This window comes from Hippopotamus amphibius, chromosome 11 (assembly GCF_030028045.1).
Source record: "Hippopotamus amphibius kiboko isolate mHipAmp2 chromosome 11, mHipAmp2.hap2, whole genome shotgun sequence".
In the NCBI taxonomy this organism is placed as follows: Eukaryota; Metazoa; Chordata; class Mammalia; order Artiodactyla; family Hippopotamidae; genus Hippopotamus; species Hippopotamus amphibius.
Window position 1 is genome coordinate 27601046 of NC_080196.1, and position 21763 is coordinate 27622808.

General features: G+C 34.6%; 1 protein-coding gene across 1 annotated transcript in view; it reads left to right on the top strand.

Moving 5' to 3' along the window:
• The window catches only part of PKHD1 (PKHD1 ciliary IPT domain containing fibrocystin/polyductin), a 443114-nt gene that overhangs the window by 279498 nt on the left and 141853 nt on the right, over nucleotides 1-21763 (top strand). The window contains exons 53-54 of the mRNA XM_057700365.1: nucleotides 11310-11423; nucleotides 14184-14271. Coding sequence (XP_057556348.1) covers nucleotides 11310-11423; nucleotides 14184-14271 — 202 coding nt within the window. The remainder of the gene's footprint in view (nucleotides 1-11309; nucleotides 11424-14183; nucleotides 14272-21763) is intronic.

Genomic DNA, 21763 nt, shown 5'->3' on the forward strand with positions numbered 1-21763 from the left:
TAAAACAGTCAAAGATTCATCTTCATCCAGTTGCGTTATGCCAATTATTTTGTCAACTCTAATTCCTACTCTTTTTACATGTGCTGCCTCAAATACATATCTCTACATTCTACACTTGGGTAAGGATTATTTTGTTTTCACTTGGGTTTTAGGGAGACAATGCAATATTTTTTATTCATCTCTTTATTTTATTATTTCAATCCATCTTTCCACAGAGAGGAAATCCTTTTGCCTTCTGATTTTTTTCCTCCCAGATTAATATCATTTGCTCATTTGCTTCATATTCTATAAAATCCTCATCCATTTAACTGATAGAAATGTTCAATAAAATTGAGCCTTGTTCATGTTACTAGAAAACTTATTTCAGGTTGGCATCTTCTACTGCTAAGTGTGGTCTTTTTTTTGTAAGTTCTTTTAGGTTTCTGACGTCACTTTTTACTATTATTCAAACTTGTTACCTGAAAATCTGTACCTTTGAAGAGAAGTGACACAATGTCACTTTCCACTTTTTATTTATACATTTCAAATATCTTATTTTAAATTTTGTCCATTCCCAAATATATTTTTATCTATTACTAGACAACGGTAAGTTCTTTTTCTCTGTGCTTGTCCATGTGTTCCAGGCTTGAAGGTTGATTATCCGAAAGGAACCCATCTGCCCAATCCTATGTGTATGATGCCTGAAGGAAGGCTTTCAACCCATCTGTCCCATTCTACCACACCCTAAAGAAATCCCAACATGAAAAAGATAATAAGACTAGTTAGCAAATAAACCTAATAGATGTGGACACTGGCACAGAGCACTGCCAGAGTCTGTCTGCTATCTGATGCCATTTGATACAGGTCCCAACATTGTGGAATTATATTTCTTGGTGGCTGTGCTTTTAAGGCAACTGGTGCTGGCAAAAAGTATCAATTGACTTTTAGTAGAGTGGAATCATAATGCTAGCATTAGAAGAGAAATTTAAGATCAAAGCTTTGCTTAGAGGGCTACAGCTGCATCGCAAATGCCAAACTCAATTTCATTCTTTGTTCAGTGGTTGTCTCATTAGTCTGATAAAACACTTAAGATAAGCTTAAAGTATTTCACTTGTTTGTCCATCCTTTCATTCATCATGTTTTTTATTCATTGCCTGCCATGTGCCAAGTACCACAGGAGAGGTTGGGTGTACAGAAGTAGAAGTCATGAACCTACTTTTCAAGAGATGTCTCAATAAAGCAGTGGAGACAAACAAATAAAAACATAATTGGAAGTGTCACCTCTTCCAGCATGAAGGGGGGGGGGGTTAAAGATAAAAGAAGAGATCTGAAAAGGCACATATTTGTGCATGAGCATTATACCTTCAGGAAAGTAGGAACAATGTCAGGGTAGGTCTGGATTGTAGGATTTATAGAATGGCGGTAGCCAATGAAGTTTCTTGGCCTTATGAATTATGTTAAAGAGTTTGGGTTTTATCATGAAGGCAGTGTGCAGTCACTGGATAGTTTTAAGCAGGGAAGTGACATGATTAGATGTGGTCTTAGAGCGATCACTTTTGGTAGTGTAGGGGATGTATTGGAAGGGGCACGGAGAAAAGTGAGAAGGCTACGAAGTGTTTCTGGAAAGAAATTGTGTAAGATTGAACTAAGGCACTGGAGTTAAAGAGGAAGAATTAATTAGAGAAGTATTGAGAAGTAAAAAATCACTGGCACCAAGTGGCAATTTTGATGGGAGGTGAGGAGTTGTTTAAGATACATCCTGGGTTTCAGGTTGGGAGATCTGAGTCCTTGGTGGTGCCTGGACAGAACCTCCTTCTCATCACTTATTAGTTGAGTGACTCTGATAAGTTACATGAGCTATCTCTGCCTCAGTTTCCTTACCTCTAAAATGGTAATAATAATAATCATGCTTATTTTATAGAGCTTTATAAAAATTAAGTGAATTAATGTTTATTAAAGTGCTTGAAGAGTGTCAAGCAGCTAGTAAGGCTGTACAGTGGTTTGTTGATTAAATAGATTTGTATTTGCAAGTTTAGGTTTCAATAGGATGTGTAAGTGATAATATGTAGAGGACAAATTGATTTATGAGAAAGCATAGGAGAGAGGATTGTGCTAATATATATATATATTTGAGGGTCATCAGCTAAAATGTGAAATCAAAGCTGTGAAATAGAGAAGAAAAAATGACCAGTGCTGAAATTTTGGCGAAAACAAACATTTTACAGGTAATGGAGGAAGCTGAGTTCAGGAAGAAGAAAGGAAAAGAAACAGCTATGAAGGTAGATGGAAAATGAGAAATGTCTTGAAACAAAGGAAGGAATTTGCAAGCAAGAGGGAATGAGTAGTATGAGATACAGTGGAGAGAATAAAGAAAGCAGGAAAGGAAATTGGCTGTTTTATTGTTTTTATATGGCTGTCAAAATATAGTTTTGACACAAAATGTTACTTTGCATGTTGAACAAAGAAAAAAATTTGACACATTACCTGAAAGCCAGTAACTTCTAATAAGTTTGATGCCATTTGTCTATTCTTTAACAATTTGATTTTTTGGCTTAATATATAGTGTTAAATACAATCGAACAGATTCAATCCCATGTTTGAAATTGAAAAGTCCATATTGAGTGATGTTGTCAAAGCTTTATATGCTTCTCTGAGTAACAAACTTTCTTTTGGATGATAAAATGGAGCAAATGTGTAGATATTCAATGGAAGATTGAATACCAACTCAGTGCCAAGCATTCTTAGGACTTGAGTGTTCAGCAGTGAGCAGGACGAATAAGATTCCTACTTGTACTCGTTTGTTGGGGAAAATAGACAATGAAATAGTGAAATAAATGGAGAAGATAATTTTAGATGGCAATACATGCTCTGAAGGAAACTAAACAGAGGAGTGAGCTGAAGAGAGGTATTGGCACCATAGATTAGGTAGTCAGTAAATACCTTTCTGAAGAGCCAGTGTGACTTGAGATCATAGAGACAAGAAAGACATAGACTTGCAAAGATTTGAACAAGAGGGTTTCAGACTGAAGGAAGAGCTGGTGCAGAAGTCCTGAGGCAGAGCCAGACATGTGCTTTCCATAGCTGTGAGGCAGAAAGGCAGCCGTGGTAGCTAGAGACTATGGAAGAGCAGGCATGAGTTTCACAGGATAGGATGGGTTTTAAGCAATGCAGTGCTGTTTTCTAAAGCAATGAAGAAGGCAAGTGAGTCCAAAATGTGCTGAACATTGCTGCTTTTTGATAATCTCATACATATGATTTTAACAAGACAGAAATTAGTTTAGGACCATCACGAATATGGAAATTCTAGAAATCTGGGTTGTAAACCTAGCTTAGCAGGTCATTATACAATTTCTGGAAAATTCCCCAATAGCAGATTTATAACTGTGATATCTCAGACCTCAGAGATTGTGTGATTCATCTGTATCATCATGTGGATAACAGACCTGAGATCCAAAGAGATTTTTGATTGGTTCCAAGGTCTCATGGCTGGTAAAGAGCAGGCACCAGGATTAGAGGTTATTTTAGTCACTTCAAATACCTGTCCTTCAAGCCTTGGCCCAAGGACAACCTTTATTATGGGCATTTTCTGTCTCCATTCAGTAGGTCTCAGTGTATCTTTTCTTCTGGCCCATTCTACCATTCATGTTGTCATTACTGCATTCATTTTCTTGTTATGAAATGGTATGTTTTCATGAATGTCTTCTCTGTATTAGATAATAGGCTTCTTTACAGCAAGTTGTAACCCTGACATTGTGCATAGTAGGCTTCTAATAATGTGTCCATAAATTAATGGACACATATAAATCTGTCTTTCAGCTCTGTGCCTTTTTCTTGTAGTACATCCTCCTAGACAAAATAAAATTTAGATTGGTACAAGATCACCAATGTTTTCAATGTGTTTTTTAACCCCTGTTTGTTTATGTTGACTTATAGTGTTAATATATAAATGACTGCAATGTTTGCCCCCCCCCCATATAAAAGAAACAAACAGGGGTTAAAAAACACATTGAAAACATTGGTGATCTTGTACCAATCTAAATTTTATTTTGTTTAGGAGAGGAAAGCTAATGAAAATGCCTGACTCAAAGCTGGTTCAATAAACATTGGTTTGTTTAGTGTTTTAAATGTTTGTGTTTCTTTGCCCAGGAATAGCTGTCTGAACTCATTCTTTTCATCAGTGTCCTTTTTTAGTTGAGACATCATTTCCATGCTTTCATATGTGTGCTTTGTTATCTTAGATATCAGTGACGTTAACATGTTATTGATCCAAATGTGCAACTCAATGGAAAGTGTTTTAGTCTTATGCATGCTTTTAAAATTGCAAATGGAGAATTCTCTCATGATAGTTTGGAGGAGGATTTCAGAGAGGAATAATCACTAATAATATATGTGTGTCTTTAAAACTTAACAGAAGTCTCCTTGATCCCTGAGTAAACAACACATGCCCCACATTTCAGTGTCCCTGAGGACTTAGCAGTGCATTGTTCCTTCAGCTTGTCAGAGCCAGGTCATGTGACGTACTGCCTAGTCACTCAGTAATTATGCTAGGAACTGGGTTTTTATCCTAAAACTTGTCACATATTGTTGTGCAGAGCCAGTGATGGATATTTGTCAGCCCTGTCTCGTATCTGTAGCCAGGAGCCTAAGGTCATCATTAGCACATGACTTTGATTGTCAGGAAATGAAGTACTAGGTGTATGGAAGTTTCTTTCATTGCTTCCATGATTGGGACTTTCTTAATCCTAAAGAAGAAAGAAAAATCCATACACAGTTTATTGCCTCCCAAACTGACAGTTCTGTAAGGCTCATTGGATGATTAAGCAATAAGAAGGAGACAAACCAGAGAAAAGTGTAGATTAAAACATATCCTGCAGCTTAAAGCCACAATACCCAGTAGTCAGACTCATTGAGTAGCCAGAGAGAATCTTGTGGTGATGTTTGTTTAAAAATAATATATTAAGTAAAAAAACAAAAGAAAGAAAAATATTTTCTTTCAAGTTTATGATTAAAAAATAATACACATTAAGCACACATTTAATGTGTAAATATAAGTGTACATAGATATCTGTAAAATAGATGGTTTATAAGTTAGCTAATATAGACCATCAGTTAACAAATCAGTTCCTGTTTATATGGACCATTCTCTAATCAAACTACTAGTTAATAAAAAGGTGAAATTAAAGGGATGTGACTTTTAAATACCATACTTATTTAACTACAAGGGCAAAAGCAAAAAAGATTTTTTCTTTACAGGTTCAGGAAGCACTGAACTCCATTTCCGTGAGTTCCTAAGAAGATTGGTAGCCAAAAGTTAAATAATACATATTTGAAAGTTAGATCAACATAGAAATATCTATTTATTTTCAGATGGATGTTAGTTCTCTGACAAACATCACATTATTCTTATATGTATATGTATTTTTAAGCAAAATGCTGATACAAGAAATGATCCTTCTACTAAACACAATTACAGTAACCATTTTTACTTTAATATTTTAATATTTTCTCAGTCACCTTTTCCCAAACTATATTTTGGACTCTTGAACTTCTATCACAATAACATAAAATTCCTTAGAAATTTATTATTTTAAAATTATTAAATAGTTAATTATATAATAAATAAAATACTTGTTAAATATTATTTAATTATTTTTTCATGGAAAAGCTAAATAATTTTAAGCAAACAAGTGACTGAATGAATGAATAATTTATTTTCTTGGTTAGAAAACTCTTATGAGAGTATTTGAATTTGAGAAATTTAATTGTATTTCCTGCAGTTCCTTGGTCTGGACATTCAAATAAGTGATCACCTAATATTTTTACCTGCGATATGTCTAGTTTTTAGCACTTGAAGAATAATACATTACTTGCTAGGAAAAGCTTGCCTTCTTTCTCTTAATTTCCAAATTTAAACATTGATTTTAAAATGTTTCATTTCTCTATTTGTTACTAGCACTGTTTATACTGTTATTACTACTAAGAGCCAACATTTTACAGAGCTTGTATTAAATGCAAGTCCTGCCGTGTATCTTTAACATGCACTAAATCATTTAACCCTAATGAAAAATGGATCTATTATTGTGCCTACTTTATGTGAAATTGCAGAAACTGAGGCTTACAGAAGTAAATTAGTTCAGTCTTATTTATGGAATTTTAAGGGTTTTTATATATTTTGTAAATATGTGAGTGTATACATTATATATTAACTTTAATTTTAATTTTTATCAATTGTTAACAAATTGAGAGGCCTCTCATCACTAATAAAAGTTTGTCAGCTTGAATAAATCACTGTCTGAGGGGCTGGAGATTTATCGTTTGATAATGCCAGCTGGTTATTCTTATAACCATGTCATTTCATTGGACTGAAAACTCTTCCACCCTTCATTTTTTTTTTTTTCACGTGGGATTGATTCCATTGGGGAGGAGTGTTTTAGTAGGTCAAGTGTACACTGGGAATTAAAAGCTAATTCAGAATAAAACAAGCTTCACAATTTAATTGATTTAGCACTGTTTGTCCAGAATGTTCTAGAGGCTCTGCTATGAAGAAAATAGCCATAGCAAGACATGAGAAAAATAGTCATGCTCCAGCTGGAAGCTCAGTCATGAGCGTATAACCTACTTCTGAGGACAGGAGAAAATGTGTAAAATTGATATTGGGGATAATTTCTTAACCTATCTTTTATGGGCAATTGTGATATTTATGGAATTTCAAGGTTAACTTGGAGTGAAATACAGATTATTTAGAAACACAATTTGTTGTTTTGGATTCAGTGAGCAGGACCCAACAAAAAGTTTATTAGGGGGACAAGTCTAAAATTTTGGTCAATATACATTGAATATATGCAGTTGTTTTTGTACATCAGTTATATCTCATTAAAGCTGTAAAAGAATTTAATGCTTTAGAGAAGCAGAAAAAATATATAATTTTGATTAGTTTCCATTCTGTTGATGAACTTTTTGACAAGTGTCCTTGAAACATAATAGTTCATTGTGAAATATGACACATGTACAGAAAAGTTTGTAAAGTAACAAGTACACTGTTCAACTAAATAGGACTCCATTCTAGTGGATATGTGGCGGGACCTCATGATTATTTTAATCTGCATATCTCTAGTTTTTAATGTGATTTGAGCCCTTTTAAAATTTTTATTTTCTGTTTGGTATTTTGTTTTGTAAAGTAGCTGTTCTCTTGCCCTTTTTAAATGATACATTATCTTTTTATTTTTTATTTTTTTCATTATCTTTTTAGTACTTATTTGTTGAAGTCATTTATATATTTTGGAATGTACCTTTTGTTGGTTATATGAGTTGCAAATACCTTTGCCCACTCTGTGGCTTGCTTTTTCACTCTCTTAATGGTTGGTATCTCTAGATAATTGGAAAACATTTATTTTAACACAGTTCAGTTTATAGACTTTTCCCAAGATGAATTGTACATTTTGATTAAACTATGGTAGGAGAACATATGCTGTCTGGTTTTAATTCTTTTAAATTTGCTTTAGGGTCCTCATATGACCAATATTTGTGAATGTTTTATGCAAGTTTGAAAAGAATATGTATTCTTTGTGAGTCTAGTTTCCCATCTACACATATTATGTTATTTGCTAGTTGTATTAGTCAAAACTGTTGCATCCTTACTATTTTCTTAGTTATTTTAGAGATATCTGCTTTTCCTTATAATTCTGTTTTTGCTTCATTTTTGCTTTATTCTGAAGCTATGATGCTAGGCACATACATACTTAATATTCTTATAACATTGGTGAAATGAGTCTTTTTTACTGTGGAGTATCCCTCTTTATTTCTAAGTGTTTTCTGCAAGATGATTGGTTAAAATTATCTAGCTAACAATTTGGGGGACAAAATAGAAGTGAACACAGCTCCTTCTCTCAGGGAGCATACTGTAAAGAGGAGACAGTCTGATAAAAGACACAGTACAGTTGTGAAGCATTGAGGTAAAACATGGTATGTGTGGTAGCCCGCAGAGGGCCACTTAACAGAGACATAGTTGACAGGGAAGGATCCCAGAGGAGGTGTCCTCTGAGCTAGGTTTGGTCTCGTTTGGGGACTCAAGGTGGCTCAGCTCCTGAGTGTGGCAAGGAAACTGGGGGGAGCGGGAGGGGAGGATGAAGGAGTTCTAAATGCACAAGGCTGTTTCCAATCATTTGCTATTTCAAAGCATTTTCCAATGTTTGCTGTTATAAATAGATAGCACTGCAGTGGAGAACTTTGGGCTCTAACCTTTCCCTATGTTCCACACTATTTCTTTAGGGCAAGGTCCTTGAAGGAGACTTACTGCAACAAGGGGCACGGACATTTTTATGCACAAAAGGGGGCCTCTAGTTCAAGGTCATAGGATGCTTTTAGAAATAAATTACAGTGAAGCCAAGTTTTGAGAGATGATTAGGAGTTAGGATGAAGGTAGGCATATAAAAGCCTCGGGAATCTCACAGGCACAGAGGAGGGTGGAGGGAAAGGTAAGTAATTCAGTGTGGGTTGGCTTAGTCACAAGGTGTGGGGAGTCGTGTTCAAAGAGTGGACTTAAGTGTGAACTAGGTTTATGTTTGATTGCATCAAAGAGGTTCACTTAATAAAATCACATAAAGTCCTTTTCCCTTTTTCTTACCTTTGAAGTTCATGGAATCCATTTGTACCATATTCCTCAAATCATTATAACAGGTATCTTTTATATACCAGAACTTATGTTCCTTCCATCTCCTCAGGTGATTTTAGCATCTGGAACATATTCTGTTTCCCCTCCATTGCCTACCATCATCCCAAGTTGTGACAACTTCCTTTTACTTCTTTCCTATTCCCCATGTCCACGTGTCCTCAGATGGGACTTTTAAGTCTAAGCCCAGCTTCCCCACTTTTTAGCTATGTAATTTCTGATAAGTTCCTGAACCTCTCTCAGTCTCCATTTCTTCATGAGAACCACAACAATATCCATCACAGGGTTGTGAAAATTAAATGAAATCATGTATGCAAAAACACCTGGTATGTCTCTGCAGCATGACAACGATTTTCTCTTGTTATGAGTATCTGCATTCACCCAGGTTGAAACTGCCTTTTGTTATAGTTTAGAGCAGCTTGAAGCAGCTTTAAAAAGGGAAATCAGAGAAGAGCGGCCTGATCCTGAGAGCCTTCTCTTAGCCGTGGCTTCTCACGTTTAGGGACAAAGCTCAAGCTGGTGAGAGCGTTTCACCTTTCTTTGAGTGATAGATTTGAGAATAAAATGAAGAGTTCAGACTTTAAGGCTTTCCATTTACCAACTTTCACACATTTGATGCACTGCATTTTTATGTTAAAATAGCATGTATTTCCTTCTTTTAGGTCACCCTTGCCTTCTTTCTACTCAGTCCCTAGTCTCCATCTTTCCCTTCCCCCACATCACAAAAAAAGAATCCAAACTCTGGTCATTTCAGATACCAAAAGATCATGGCAGGCTGACTAATTTTGCCCAGACTTTCTGTGAAAGCTCCACATGTGCTGCTGTTTTGGGTTGCATAATTGATTTAATCTCTGATTTTAGAGGAACGCTGAACTCTTTTCATGGGACTCTGCATACATTTCTCTAGGGCAAAAACTGTCCTACTTTTTTTCTCTCTGGTGTCTGTTTAGTGCTAGGCCATTTTTTCCCCCCAAGAATCTAAACTACCCTCCGTGAAATAAATGAAATCACAGTTGGAAAACTGCTTACTGGACAGACTTCTAACCGCCAGATAAGAGCTACACCACGCACATTTCTTAACATTCTCCTCCTCCCCTGCATCCCTCCTTTCTGCTCTAGCACATCTTTGTTTTGGCTAAGAGGATACATTAGTCACTTAACTGAGGATTGGCATTACCTACACGGAGCCTTGCGTACCTTAGCGTTTTATTGGGAAAACACAGGCTGTGGGGTCTAATCCTTGCATGCCCTTTGGCCTCCTGTATGCATCCAGGGAAGTTTACTTACCTCTCTGAATCTTACTTCCAACAATCCCTGTAGACCAACGGCTGTGAAGTCTGGACTACAGAGCTAGGTATGTAGCAAGCTAGAAACCCACACAGAGACTTTGGCTAACCAGGTATATATGGGATGCCAACTGGGGAAAATGATTTTATGCCCCTGAAAGACCACTTAACCAAAAGCACAACCAGGCAATTTTAAGTTTCCATTTACTTCGTACCATATTTGGCAACCTCATGTTGGGTTATGTGTTCAGGAATTTCTAAGTGGAAAGGCATGTTTGACAGCAGATGTGTTTTGTCAACTTCTCTGATCTAGTATGTAGTTTGGAGACAATCTTCTCACTAGTTGCTTCTTAAAAAATCTAATGCTTTGTAATATTTTATGTACTCTAAGATATATTTTCTGAAGAAAATAATCTTTGCTAGGTTCATACTCAGTAACACAATTTCAGTAATTCCCCCAAACAATTTTCATACAATAGAAGTGACCAAACTCTGCTGTTTATATTAACAGATTAAGGTCAGAAGTAATTCCTAACTGCTGTTTGAGTATCACAGCCTGAAGACTGTGTCCTTATGCTGCTAAAAGAATTTAGGCTTAGATAATAACCTATTGCTTGTTTAATAAAACACAGCATAAATAGACCATTGTTCAAATTCAGACTGTTACTTCCTAGCTGGATAAATATGGACAAGTCCCTTAACCCCTAAGCTTCATTCTGTATGAATATTTAACACTGAGATAATCATACTTCTCAGGTGTGTTGTGAAGATTAAACGCTAAAATACATGTAGAGCAACGTGGGGATCTAGCCATAGAGAGTGTATCAGTCAGGTTTTGCTGTAATAATGTTGTATAACAAATAATCCTCAAGTCTCAGTGGCTCACAACAACAAATATTGTTGCCAGTCTCAGTGTGACTTGATTCTAGCTCATGGGTTCTTTTCGGGTCAGCCCAGCCCCTAAAGGCTATTTAAGGAATTCTCCTTTCATGGAAGGGAACGTTATTGCAAGTGATCTGGTAAAACTTGCCAAGCATCTTAAAGCACCAACTCAGAACTGGCTTTACTGTCACTTCTACTTAAATTTCATTGGCCAAAACAAAGTCATGTGACCAGTGTCAATATTAGTAGGTCAGGAAAGTATGCTCTGCCTTAAGAAGAGTGAATATTTGCTGAACAGTAATCCAGTATCCCTCAGAGAAGTTTACTGCATCTCATTTTCCCATCTTTTCTTATTTTATCTATGCAGCATTGGTTTTTCTCCATCTAGTCTACTTTACAGCATTTACTTTGCATTCTCAAAATTACACCACAATTTCCCTCTCTCTCCTTAAATTTCAAATTAATTTACATGATATACTTTTCTTTGTAAACAGGTACTTTAGAAAATCCCTTAGAAAAAGAAAAAAAGCTTCTGATTCTCCTTAGAGCTTCAGAGGGAGTCTTTTGTGACCGTTTCAGTGGAATTCGTATTGATCCAGGAACAATTGGTAAGAGTATAATGCAGTTTTTATTAAAAATGAAATGTGTACGTATCTCTGATACAGAAGTGCCATTCATAGCACACCTACTAAATTCCAGGCACTCTTCTAGAGAATTTATATTTATTATTTCACTTACCAACTCTCCTGTAAGGTGTATACATTTTCCAGATGTCAAAACTAAGACTCAGAGATGATGACCAATATGCAGAAAGCCACACAGTTTTATGCTGTCAGAACTTAGATTTATATCCAGACTGGTCAGACACCAAAGGCTGGACGAAAAGTCTGTGTTATTAGCTTTAAATACTGTGTGGGGGCTTCCTAGGTGGCACAAGTGGTTGAAAATCTGCCTGCCAATGCAGGGGACACAGGTTCGATCCCTGCTCCAGGGAGATCCCACATGCCGCGGAGCAGCTAAGCCCGTACGCCACAACTATTGAGCCTGCACTTTAGAGCCCGTGAGCCACAACTGTTGCGCTCATGTGCTACAACTACTGAAGCCCACTTGCGTAGAGCCCGTGCTCCGCAACAAGAGAAGCCACGGCAATGAGGAGCCCATGCACCACAACGAAGAGTAGCCCCCACTCACAGCAACTAAAAAGAAAGCCCACGCACAGCAAAAAAGACCCAACACAGCCAATAAAATAAAAAAATTAATTAATTAATTAATTAATTAATAAAAAAATAAATACTGTGTGGTTATTGATATATTTTTTAAACTGACAGATCTGCAGATTACTAAGAAATATTAACCGTTGACAATTTCTTCATTTGATACTGCCACAAAACCAAATCCTGTGTTAAAGCACAGAAGAGCACAGAAACTAGGACTGGGCTTGTATAACTATGATGCAAGGACCACACAATAACTTACTTTTAAAGGAAAGGTATAAGAGGCTTTTTATAGGTTCTAGCATTTTCTTATTTTCTCTGTATGGCAATCCTAATTTTATAAGATCTCAATGACTCAGTAAAATGGAAACAATCATGTTAGGATAGTATGAAGTTTGGTAACCTTGTTTCATAAAGTATAACCATAGCCATCTAATACTTTGATAGTGCTTTATTGTTTCCAAATGATTTTTCATATATGCTATTTATTTTATCTTTTTTAAGAATATGAGGTTAAGTAATATTTTACTTTTGCAAGTTGACAAACTAGGTGGATCACAACGAGAGCATGGACTCTTTTTGCCTGTGGTGTCCACTCTATTTCATGGAGTGCCACGTTGAACTAGGCTTTGTGTTAGGAGCATACGAGGGTGCCTATCTTGATCTTTGATGCCAGCTGTATTGCCAAACAACTGTTTTTGAAAATTTCTCTGATACGAAGTTGAATAAGGAATGAAATGTTTGTCATTGCAAGCTTAAATTTTGGTGATATCATAAGTAAATAACATATTTTAATTTCTTCAAGTATTATAATCTCCTTGAAACAACTAAGAAATGGTGTCATTTTAGAGTAAATCTTTGGTGACTGGGAATGATAAAGAAATCTGCTTTCTGGTAAATTAAAGGAAATAAACTGGTTTTTGTTAAATTTCTCTAAATTTTTCCACTCTCCTGTCTAGCTTACTTAGCTAATAGTGGAAAAGATTAATTTTTTGATGATGATGATATTTTATTATTATTATGAAAGATTGATTCTAGGACATGTCCTAAAAGTGGGAGTCTTTTTTCCATTTCCATTAATCCTTACTTTAGTTTTATTATCTTCTGACTTTTTGCTGAATTAGAGTATGGTAAAATTATGGATGTTGACATAAACAGTTGGTTAGGTTCTAATTAACTGAGCTTTTTTAGTTCACATTGGATGAAAACCAAGGCGTATTATTTGTACCTTACTGGTGTTTACTTCCTTTATTTATACTTTTTTTTTTTTTGCTAAAAATTGTGACATCTTTAGATTTCAAGATTAGTGATTTGCAATAAAATAGGGCACACCAACCCAGGGGTGTGAAGACAATCAACCCATTTGGGTGCAGGAAGAAAATATTAGAACTTCTATTCAAACATGTATGAATATATTCATTTGTTGGTGTGGTTATTTACCTAAAAACAGACAGACGTGCTAGGAAGTGCATGATGATAATTTCGTTACTGCTTGGGTTCATGTTCAAAACATGTTTAGACAACTAGTATATGAAGAATTTTGCTTCATGGGATTTTAAATGGCAATAAAATGTGTAAGAGGAAAGACCTGAAAGAATAAAACTGCACTGCATCAAGCATGTCCCTGGTAAGACTTTAATTTATGAGTCTGAAATAAATTATATTTTGAAACAAAGGAGCTAGAGATCTATCCTTTGATATCTGTAATGCAAAAAAATCTGAAGTCCAGCTATGGAAAACAAAACTAATAGCACCAAATCTCTTTCCTCAGGAAACAAAATTATCTTGCTTTTGGAAAGTCTACTGCATAACACAAAATATCAAAACCAGTTAACTTCCAATAGAATTGCAAATGGTTTGGAGTCACTTACTGGTGGAAATCTAACTAGTTAGCCATTAGAGTGGTCTATTTCCCAGCTCTTGGATTGCTAGATGTGGTATAGCATTCATTTCTCTGTAGCTTTTGAGAGAATAAAAAGTAGTTTCATAGCCATGTGAGATGTTAAATGTTCTTTTTCTGATAAGGTGGATATCTTCATATATAGTTCCTATATCATGTATCTTGCACATTAAGCTCTCTAATGAGTTTTGCTTATGTGGCCTTAATTTCTCAGAAGGATTTTCCTATCCAACTGTTGCTCCTTTTATTTTCAGGGGTGTTTGGAAAAGTTCAACTTCATAGTGCTTATCCTGAGAAATCCTGGACACATCTTGGGGCTGACATTGCCTCAGGCAATGAGAGGTAAGGAATGAGAGTAAGTTAGGGATGTATTTCTTGGTTTGGTTTGCTTCTGCTGGAGGTTTTTGTTACAATATGAAATTAAATTTTAGATTAAGAATCATAATTCAAGGATAAATAAATGGAAAAATAAAAACCTAGAAGGAATTTAAAATATTCTCTGTAACATAATGGAAGAAGAACAAAACAAGCTAAAGGTAGGGGGGATATGGTTAATTTAAGGAGCAAATTTTAGATAATACACATTTTCTGCTGTCAATAAATCTTTAAAAATATGAATCCTATGAGATAATAGATGAAATATAAGGAAAGACCACAATGTCTGAATTAAAATGGTAGCTGGTGAAGAGATAATTTAGAAATGAATGAGTGAGATGAAGCATTTAAAGACTCTTATGGAATTTAAATTGCGGTAATAGAATTTAATAATGCATTGGAGACAGTAAAGAATGAAATCACCACTGCTTCAAAGTGAGCAGGCAACATGAAGAAACTGATGGTGTCTATATAAATGAAGAAGACAAGAGCAAGAGATGAAAATAATAAAAGAGAAGTTATTAGGAATAGAGAACAGAACATATGAAGATCATTGTGATAACTGCTCTTTCTAATGAGTCCAGAATAATGACAACACAAAGAATAATTAAAACTTAACTAAAATACACATAACAAACCTGGGATTATTTCTATTTAATTGGAACAACATTGAGAATAATGAAAGCTACATATCCGCACAGTATAAGAAAAATAAGTGAAAAAAGTAAAAGAAAAACAAAAAGGGACATAAAGCTTGATAACATTAGAATTCTCTACAACATTAAATGTAGGAAGATAGTGGTGCAAAATCTATAAATGTTTAGGGGAAAAAAGATTATAAGCAAAGCCTTGGCTTGTAGACATAGACCCTGCTAACATGCTGTTCACATGTGAATGTAAACAAAAGACTTCTTTTGTTTTGCAAGAACTGAAAAAAATTCAAAAATCTGTTCTAATGAAGACATTAAGTTGAGTCTAAAATTTAAGAATACAAATAAAATTCAGGAATCGTATAAAGATAGATAAAATATAGATAACAAGGGCGAAGCATTGGAATAAGTCAAATATAATATTGTAACTATGGTTATTAAAATAGGACAAGTTCTAATTGTTCTTATAAAAGAAACTACATAAAATCTGAAAGTTAATGTATTAGTGAGGGTTCTGTTTCTATAAAATATATATAATAGTAGTTTATCTGTGTATGTATGTGTACATATATATTATATACTATATATTATATATAAAGAGATATATTTCAAGGAATTAGCTCACATGCTTAAAAGGGCTGTTAAGTTCAAAATTTTGTAGGGCAGACTGACAGGCTGCAAAGACCTGAGCAGGATCTGATGCTGTAATCTTGAGGTAGAATTTCTTCTTTTTCAGGGAAACTTCAATTTTGCTTTTAAGGCCTTCCAACTGATTGATGAGGCCCACGCACATTATTGAGGGCCATCACCTTTACTTAAAGTCACCTGATTGCAGATGTTAACCACATTTGCAAAATACCTTCATAGCAACACCAGGCTTACTGTTTGATTTAATACCTGGATACTGCAGCCTAGACAAGTTGACACATAAACTAACCATCACAGGTTATAATTCTCAAATAAGAATCTGGGTTTAAAATTGGGGACTAGAGCCATAGGAAACTGGAGATGAGATATGAGAGCCATAGGAAGTAAATATGTAGATATGAGTTAATTCTAACAGAAGTTAATATAAGAGGTATACCTTCCAAATCACCAGAGAGAAAAAAAGGATGAAAGAAACCATAAAATAAAGGGTGAAATACAAACAGAGAAGACAATGAAATAGTAAGCGAACTAAAACAACAAAAAGGTGTAAAAAGACAATAAAAGAAAGAATAAGTCTGCCAGTTATAAAAAGAAAATATGCTTGTTAGAAATGAATCTACATAGAAAAAAAATTTAGTAATGAATGAAAATGTAATCACAATTTTTTTATATCAGAGGAAACCAAAACCAGTTCAGAAAAATGTTTAGTTAAGTATTGGACAAAGTGAATCCTTAAAATAAAAATAAAACAGAAGCAAGAATTTCAAAATTATTCACAAGAAAAGTCAAAATAAATACATTTTATATTAATAAAGATTTCAATATTCAGTGAGACCCCTGTAGTAAGAAAAGTTTTACCCCAGGTAACATAATATAGACATATATAAAGTAAATCTGTAAAAAATATGAGAGGAAATTAACAGAAACAAAAATAGTAATGAGAGAAATGAAATTTGCTTACCTCTTTTGGTTTTTAACCTTTAAATTAGATTAAAATTATAAAGAAAATATTAAGAAATATGATATATAATAGAGGTATTATAATTTGTATATATGTATACTATATCTTTACCCCATATATATAATTAAAAACCTTAATAAATTTTAATAAACGGAAGTTATATGTTGATACAATATAATCACAATAAAATAAACATAGAGATTAAAAAAAATTTAGCCAACAACCTTAATCTCTTGCAAGATGGAAGAAAAAAAGAAAAGATAAGCCCTCTCATAAATAACTTTTGTATCTAAGAGGAGATCAAACCTTTATCAATAGAATATATGGAAAATAACAGAAATGAGATTATTGCTTGAGAGATGGCCATACATGTCATCACATTAAATGCTTTCATTGTTGAATAAGAAAGTACAAAAATAAACAAAGTTGCCAATGTAAGAAACCAGAAACAAAATAACCAACAAGTTTAATGAAATCAATCCCTATGTGAGGGAAGGCAGAAATTGATGAATTACAAAGTGGGAAATTAATTGACAATTTTTTTTAGAGGTACTGGTTTAATCTCTAACAACTAACCATACAGAGAAAACAAAATGTAACTCAGAAATGGGGATTCAAATAATAGATATCGAAGAGATTAAAATTGTAAACTAAAAATGTGTATATCCATACAGTGCCATTCTGAAATTTAAAAAATTATACATAGAAATATAAATGACCATAGTTGGCTAGAGAAGAGTAAAACTGAAAGAACCAATAACAGTGAAAGACATAAAGTTATCAGAAATTTATTCCCAGGAATACATTTGGCTCAAATAAATTTATGGAATGTTTTTCTGGTCATTCATTCAGTCATCAGACATTTATTGTGTTGTACAATTTATTCCATAGCATAGGAAAATATGTGAGGCTTTCTAGTTCATTTTAGCAAGCAAGCATAAAGTAATTTATAAGACAGCTGCTAAAGGTAACTCAAAAAAAGAAAACTGAGGCAACATTCCAAGTCATATACTAAGTAAAACAGCAACAAATGAAATCCAGTAATTTCTTAAAAATAAAAGTGTGAGTTATTTAAGTAAAGAAGGATGGTTCAAAATGAAATAATTAATTAATATAATTTACCTAAACAAAAAATATAAAGAGTAAGAACGTGTTCAGTTTGGTACAAAACAGAAATGAATTTAGTAAAATTCAGCTTGCATTCTTGGAATAAATGGTAAATTAAGACTATACGCATACTTCCTTTAAATCAATGTTTCTTGATAGGGTGGTTTAGCCATTAGTTGGAATCGCTGCTTTAAATAATGATACAAAATAAATAATTAAAAATCTCTCTCAAACAAGCAACTTCTATTTTACGGAAAAACTGACATTAAAAATCACTGTGTATTACAACAATCATTAAATATTGTTATTAAAGTTTTAGCCAATATATTGAGTCAAGAAAAAATGCATTAGTTGTAACTAATAAAAGGAATCCAAACTATCATTTTTTTGTTGGGGAGGGGGTGGTATCAGGAGGTCAGTCGAGGGAAAAAATCATGGTGGCTTGGATTAGGGAGGAGGCAGTGGAGATGGAGAGAAGAAATGATGCTGTCTGGTATTTGCTGATGAATTGAATGTTGAGGTGAGGGGAGTCCTTCAGGGGTTTTGGTTGATCAACTTGGTAGGTGGTGGAAGCATGCACTGAGATGGGGAGACTGGGAGATGAACAGGCTTGTCAGAGTGGAAGGTGGCAGGGATGTGTTAACTTGGAGACACCAAGTAGAGATGTGAAGAAGGTAATTTAATACACAACTTAGGGCTCAGGGAGACAATGACAGGGAGTCATCCTGGAAGCAGATAATGTCACTTATCAAGAAGTCTATCAATAGGTAGAGGAGAAAACTGGAGCCTGGAAATGAGAGTGGGGCCAGTCTGATTTTTTAGAAACTGATAGAGGAGGAGACAGCACAGGTGATTTTTTTTTTAATTTTTATTTTTTGTATTTTAGTTTTTTTTTCAGATCTTTTATTAGATTATAACTGCTTTACAATGTTGTGTTAGTTTCTGCTGTACAACAAAGTGAATCAGCTATATGTATACATATATCCCCATATCCCTTCCATCTTGAGCGTCCCTCCTGCCCTCCCTATCCTACTCCTCTAGGTCATCACCAAGCATGGAGTTGATCTCCCTGTGCTATGCAGCAGCTTCCCACTAACCATCCATTTTACATTTGGTAGTGTACATATGTCAATGCTACTCTCTCACTTCAACCCCGCTTCCCCTTCCCTCACCCCCCATGACCTCAAGTCTGTTCTCTACATCTACGTCTTTATTCTTACCCTGTCACTGGGTTCACCAGTACCATTTTTTTAGATTCCATATATATATGTGTTAACATACAGTATTTGTTTATTCTTTCTGACTTACTTCACTCTGTATGACAGAGTCTAAGTCCATCCACCTCACTACAAATAACTCAATTTCGTTCAGCACAGGTGATTTAGAAACAGAGACCCAAGAGGTGATTCTGTGCTGGGAGGAAGAATGGAGAACACGAGGGACCTGAAAGAGTGCGAGAAGGCTGATGAGGAGAAAACAGATCAAACCACGATGATAGGGCTCTGAGGGGTAGTAATGGGTCAGGGCCACATTCATTGGTGATATCAAGAATTTCAGTGTTTAGCCTGCTAAGATCATTGTACAGCTGATTCAGGTTTCCAAGGGGATAGTATGTGTGGGAGATAGCACCGATAATCACATTTTTATGTCTAAATAAATCATTCTAGCTACAATGCAGACAAAAGGAAGAGTCAAAAATGGATCTAGGGATATCACTTAGGAGGTGCAAGTGAGAGAGAGTGTAACTTGTGGTCAGGAGCTGCAGTGGCTATGGAGAGAAGTGGACAGATGTATAGACAGGAGATAAAATCTTTAGGATGAATTGGGTGTGAAGTGCTTTCTTAGCTCTGGTTTGCATAAGTGGATGGTGGCACCATTCACTAGAGGAGGACTAAATTTGTGCGAAAAGATTATGAGTTCAGATTTGGTCATGTTGAGTTTGAAGTGCTTTTCTGATCCCCAAAAGGGTGTGTGAGGGAGGCATTTCCAACCGATCAATAAGAATCTTTAATTATTATCTGGTTAGCAAGTTGGAATTTGGCAGGAGCCATATGAATGGATTTTTCTTATAAGAATGTGTTAAAAACCTCATTCAGAATCTGAGCTACAGGCTATTTTGAAAGAAACTCAATTTTATTAACTAAAGCTATCAATAGTAATTAACTAGCTGCCAGTTACTGAGTTCTTATCATGTGGGCTCACTCTGTCAGGCATCTACCAAGCATTTTACATATATTATCTCACTTAAATCTCTCAGGGCTATAAGTTAGGTGTTATTATCTGTATTTTACAGATATAAAAACTGAGGCTGGAGAAGGTAAGTAAAATTTCCAAGGTCATAAAGCTAGAATTCCTGAGGCTGAATTTTTACCATGGTTTGTGTTCTACATACTACAAATATTAAAAACAAAATCATATTAAAAACAAAATTATTTAGTATCAGTCCTGAGGAGGAATACTTTAATGACTTTATATGAGTGATGTATAATTATCATAGTGTATTCATTTTATGGATAATTTCTTTTTTTAACCTTTTAAAAATTTGTGAAATAATTTGACTTAATTTAACAAGAGGTTGCAAAAATAGTAGAGTTCCCATGTATCCTTGACTTGGCATTCCCTGGTGGTATCTTACATAGCCATAGACTTCATCAAATCCCACAAGTTGATCTTAGTACAGTATTAACTGAACTACAGAACATATTCAAACTGTTTCTTTAAACATTGATCTACCATCTTTCTTCTGTTAAAAGCCAGTTTAATAAGTCTTCCTAATATACTGTTAGGGGGCCAGATTATACTTGGACCCCTTTATGAACTTTCATTGACAGAACTGTAGATCTGAATTTATTTTTATATACTTCATTTATTTTATGAAGAATGTTAGAATGAAATCTTCAGAGGAAAATGTTTATTCTATAAACTTAGACTTTATAAACTTAGACTCATTTCTTATACTACCAACCAAAGTAAGCTTAGCCAGATATTTGAAAAAAATTAGTTTCTTTTGTTATATATTATTATATCAATTTCTCTCTAAATTAAATTACTCTTTACTGTTGTTTGCTTCAGTTGACTTTTGGGAGATTGATGAATAAAAATGTTGGATATTTGGATTATAGATAAGTCAAAGGAGGTTATACCTAGATTAAGAGAAATTTGCTTTCTATCCATTACAAGTATTGTTAAATATGGTTTACTGTGAGTCTTTTTAGGGAGAACACATGCTCTTTGAAGTTAAATGGTTACTTTATCAATCCTGTGAAAAAGGTTTTAGATTTTATCCTGGTAATTGGAAGATTTTAAACAGGGCAGGGTCCAATTTATGTTTGAATATGATTTACACTGTGTGGACAATTGATTGTTAGGAGAACGAAGGTGGAAGCAGAGAGATTAACTGTTAAAACATGGCAGTAACATTGCAATCTTCCAGGTGACACATGCTGATGGCTTAGATTCAGGTGGAATGACGGAGGAGGAAAGAAGTGGCTAAATATGGGTTGAGGGAGAGCCAACATGATTTGCTAGTGGGCTGGGCAAAAGGGAAGAGTTCAAAGGTCACGGTAGAACTTTTGACTTGAGCAGCTGGGTGAAGAATGGTATAATTTACCTAGAAGAAGACAATAGGGAAAAGAGTAGGCTTATGGGGAAAACTTCTCAAAGGCTCTCATTTTTTTCTTATTTCTTATCTCATTTACTTTTTAAACAAAATGTGTAAAACATTGACTGACCTCTGTCCTGTTATTTTTATGTTTTTTAAGTAGTTTATTAATTTATTTTGTTACTTATAAGGAAATAACTCTGACCTAAAGAACAAATTATTTCTCATCTCAACCTTTCCCCAGGACCTAGGCTTTTAATTCTAAGGTCATCATTAATGGTATCTATTCTGTAATCTCCCATATCAAATCAGTGATGGTACTCTATGGATATACTTTGGGTTTTTTCTATTCTTTTTCATCATAGTTTATTATTGAACAAACTATTGAATGTAGTTTCCTGTGCTATACAGTAAATCCTTGTTGTTTATTTTATATATGATAGTGTGTATCTGTTAATCCCATATTGCCAGTTTATCCCACCCCAATCCCCT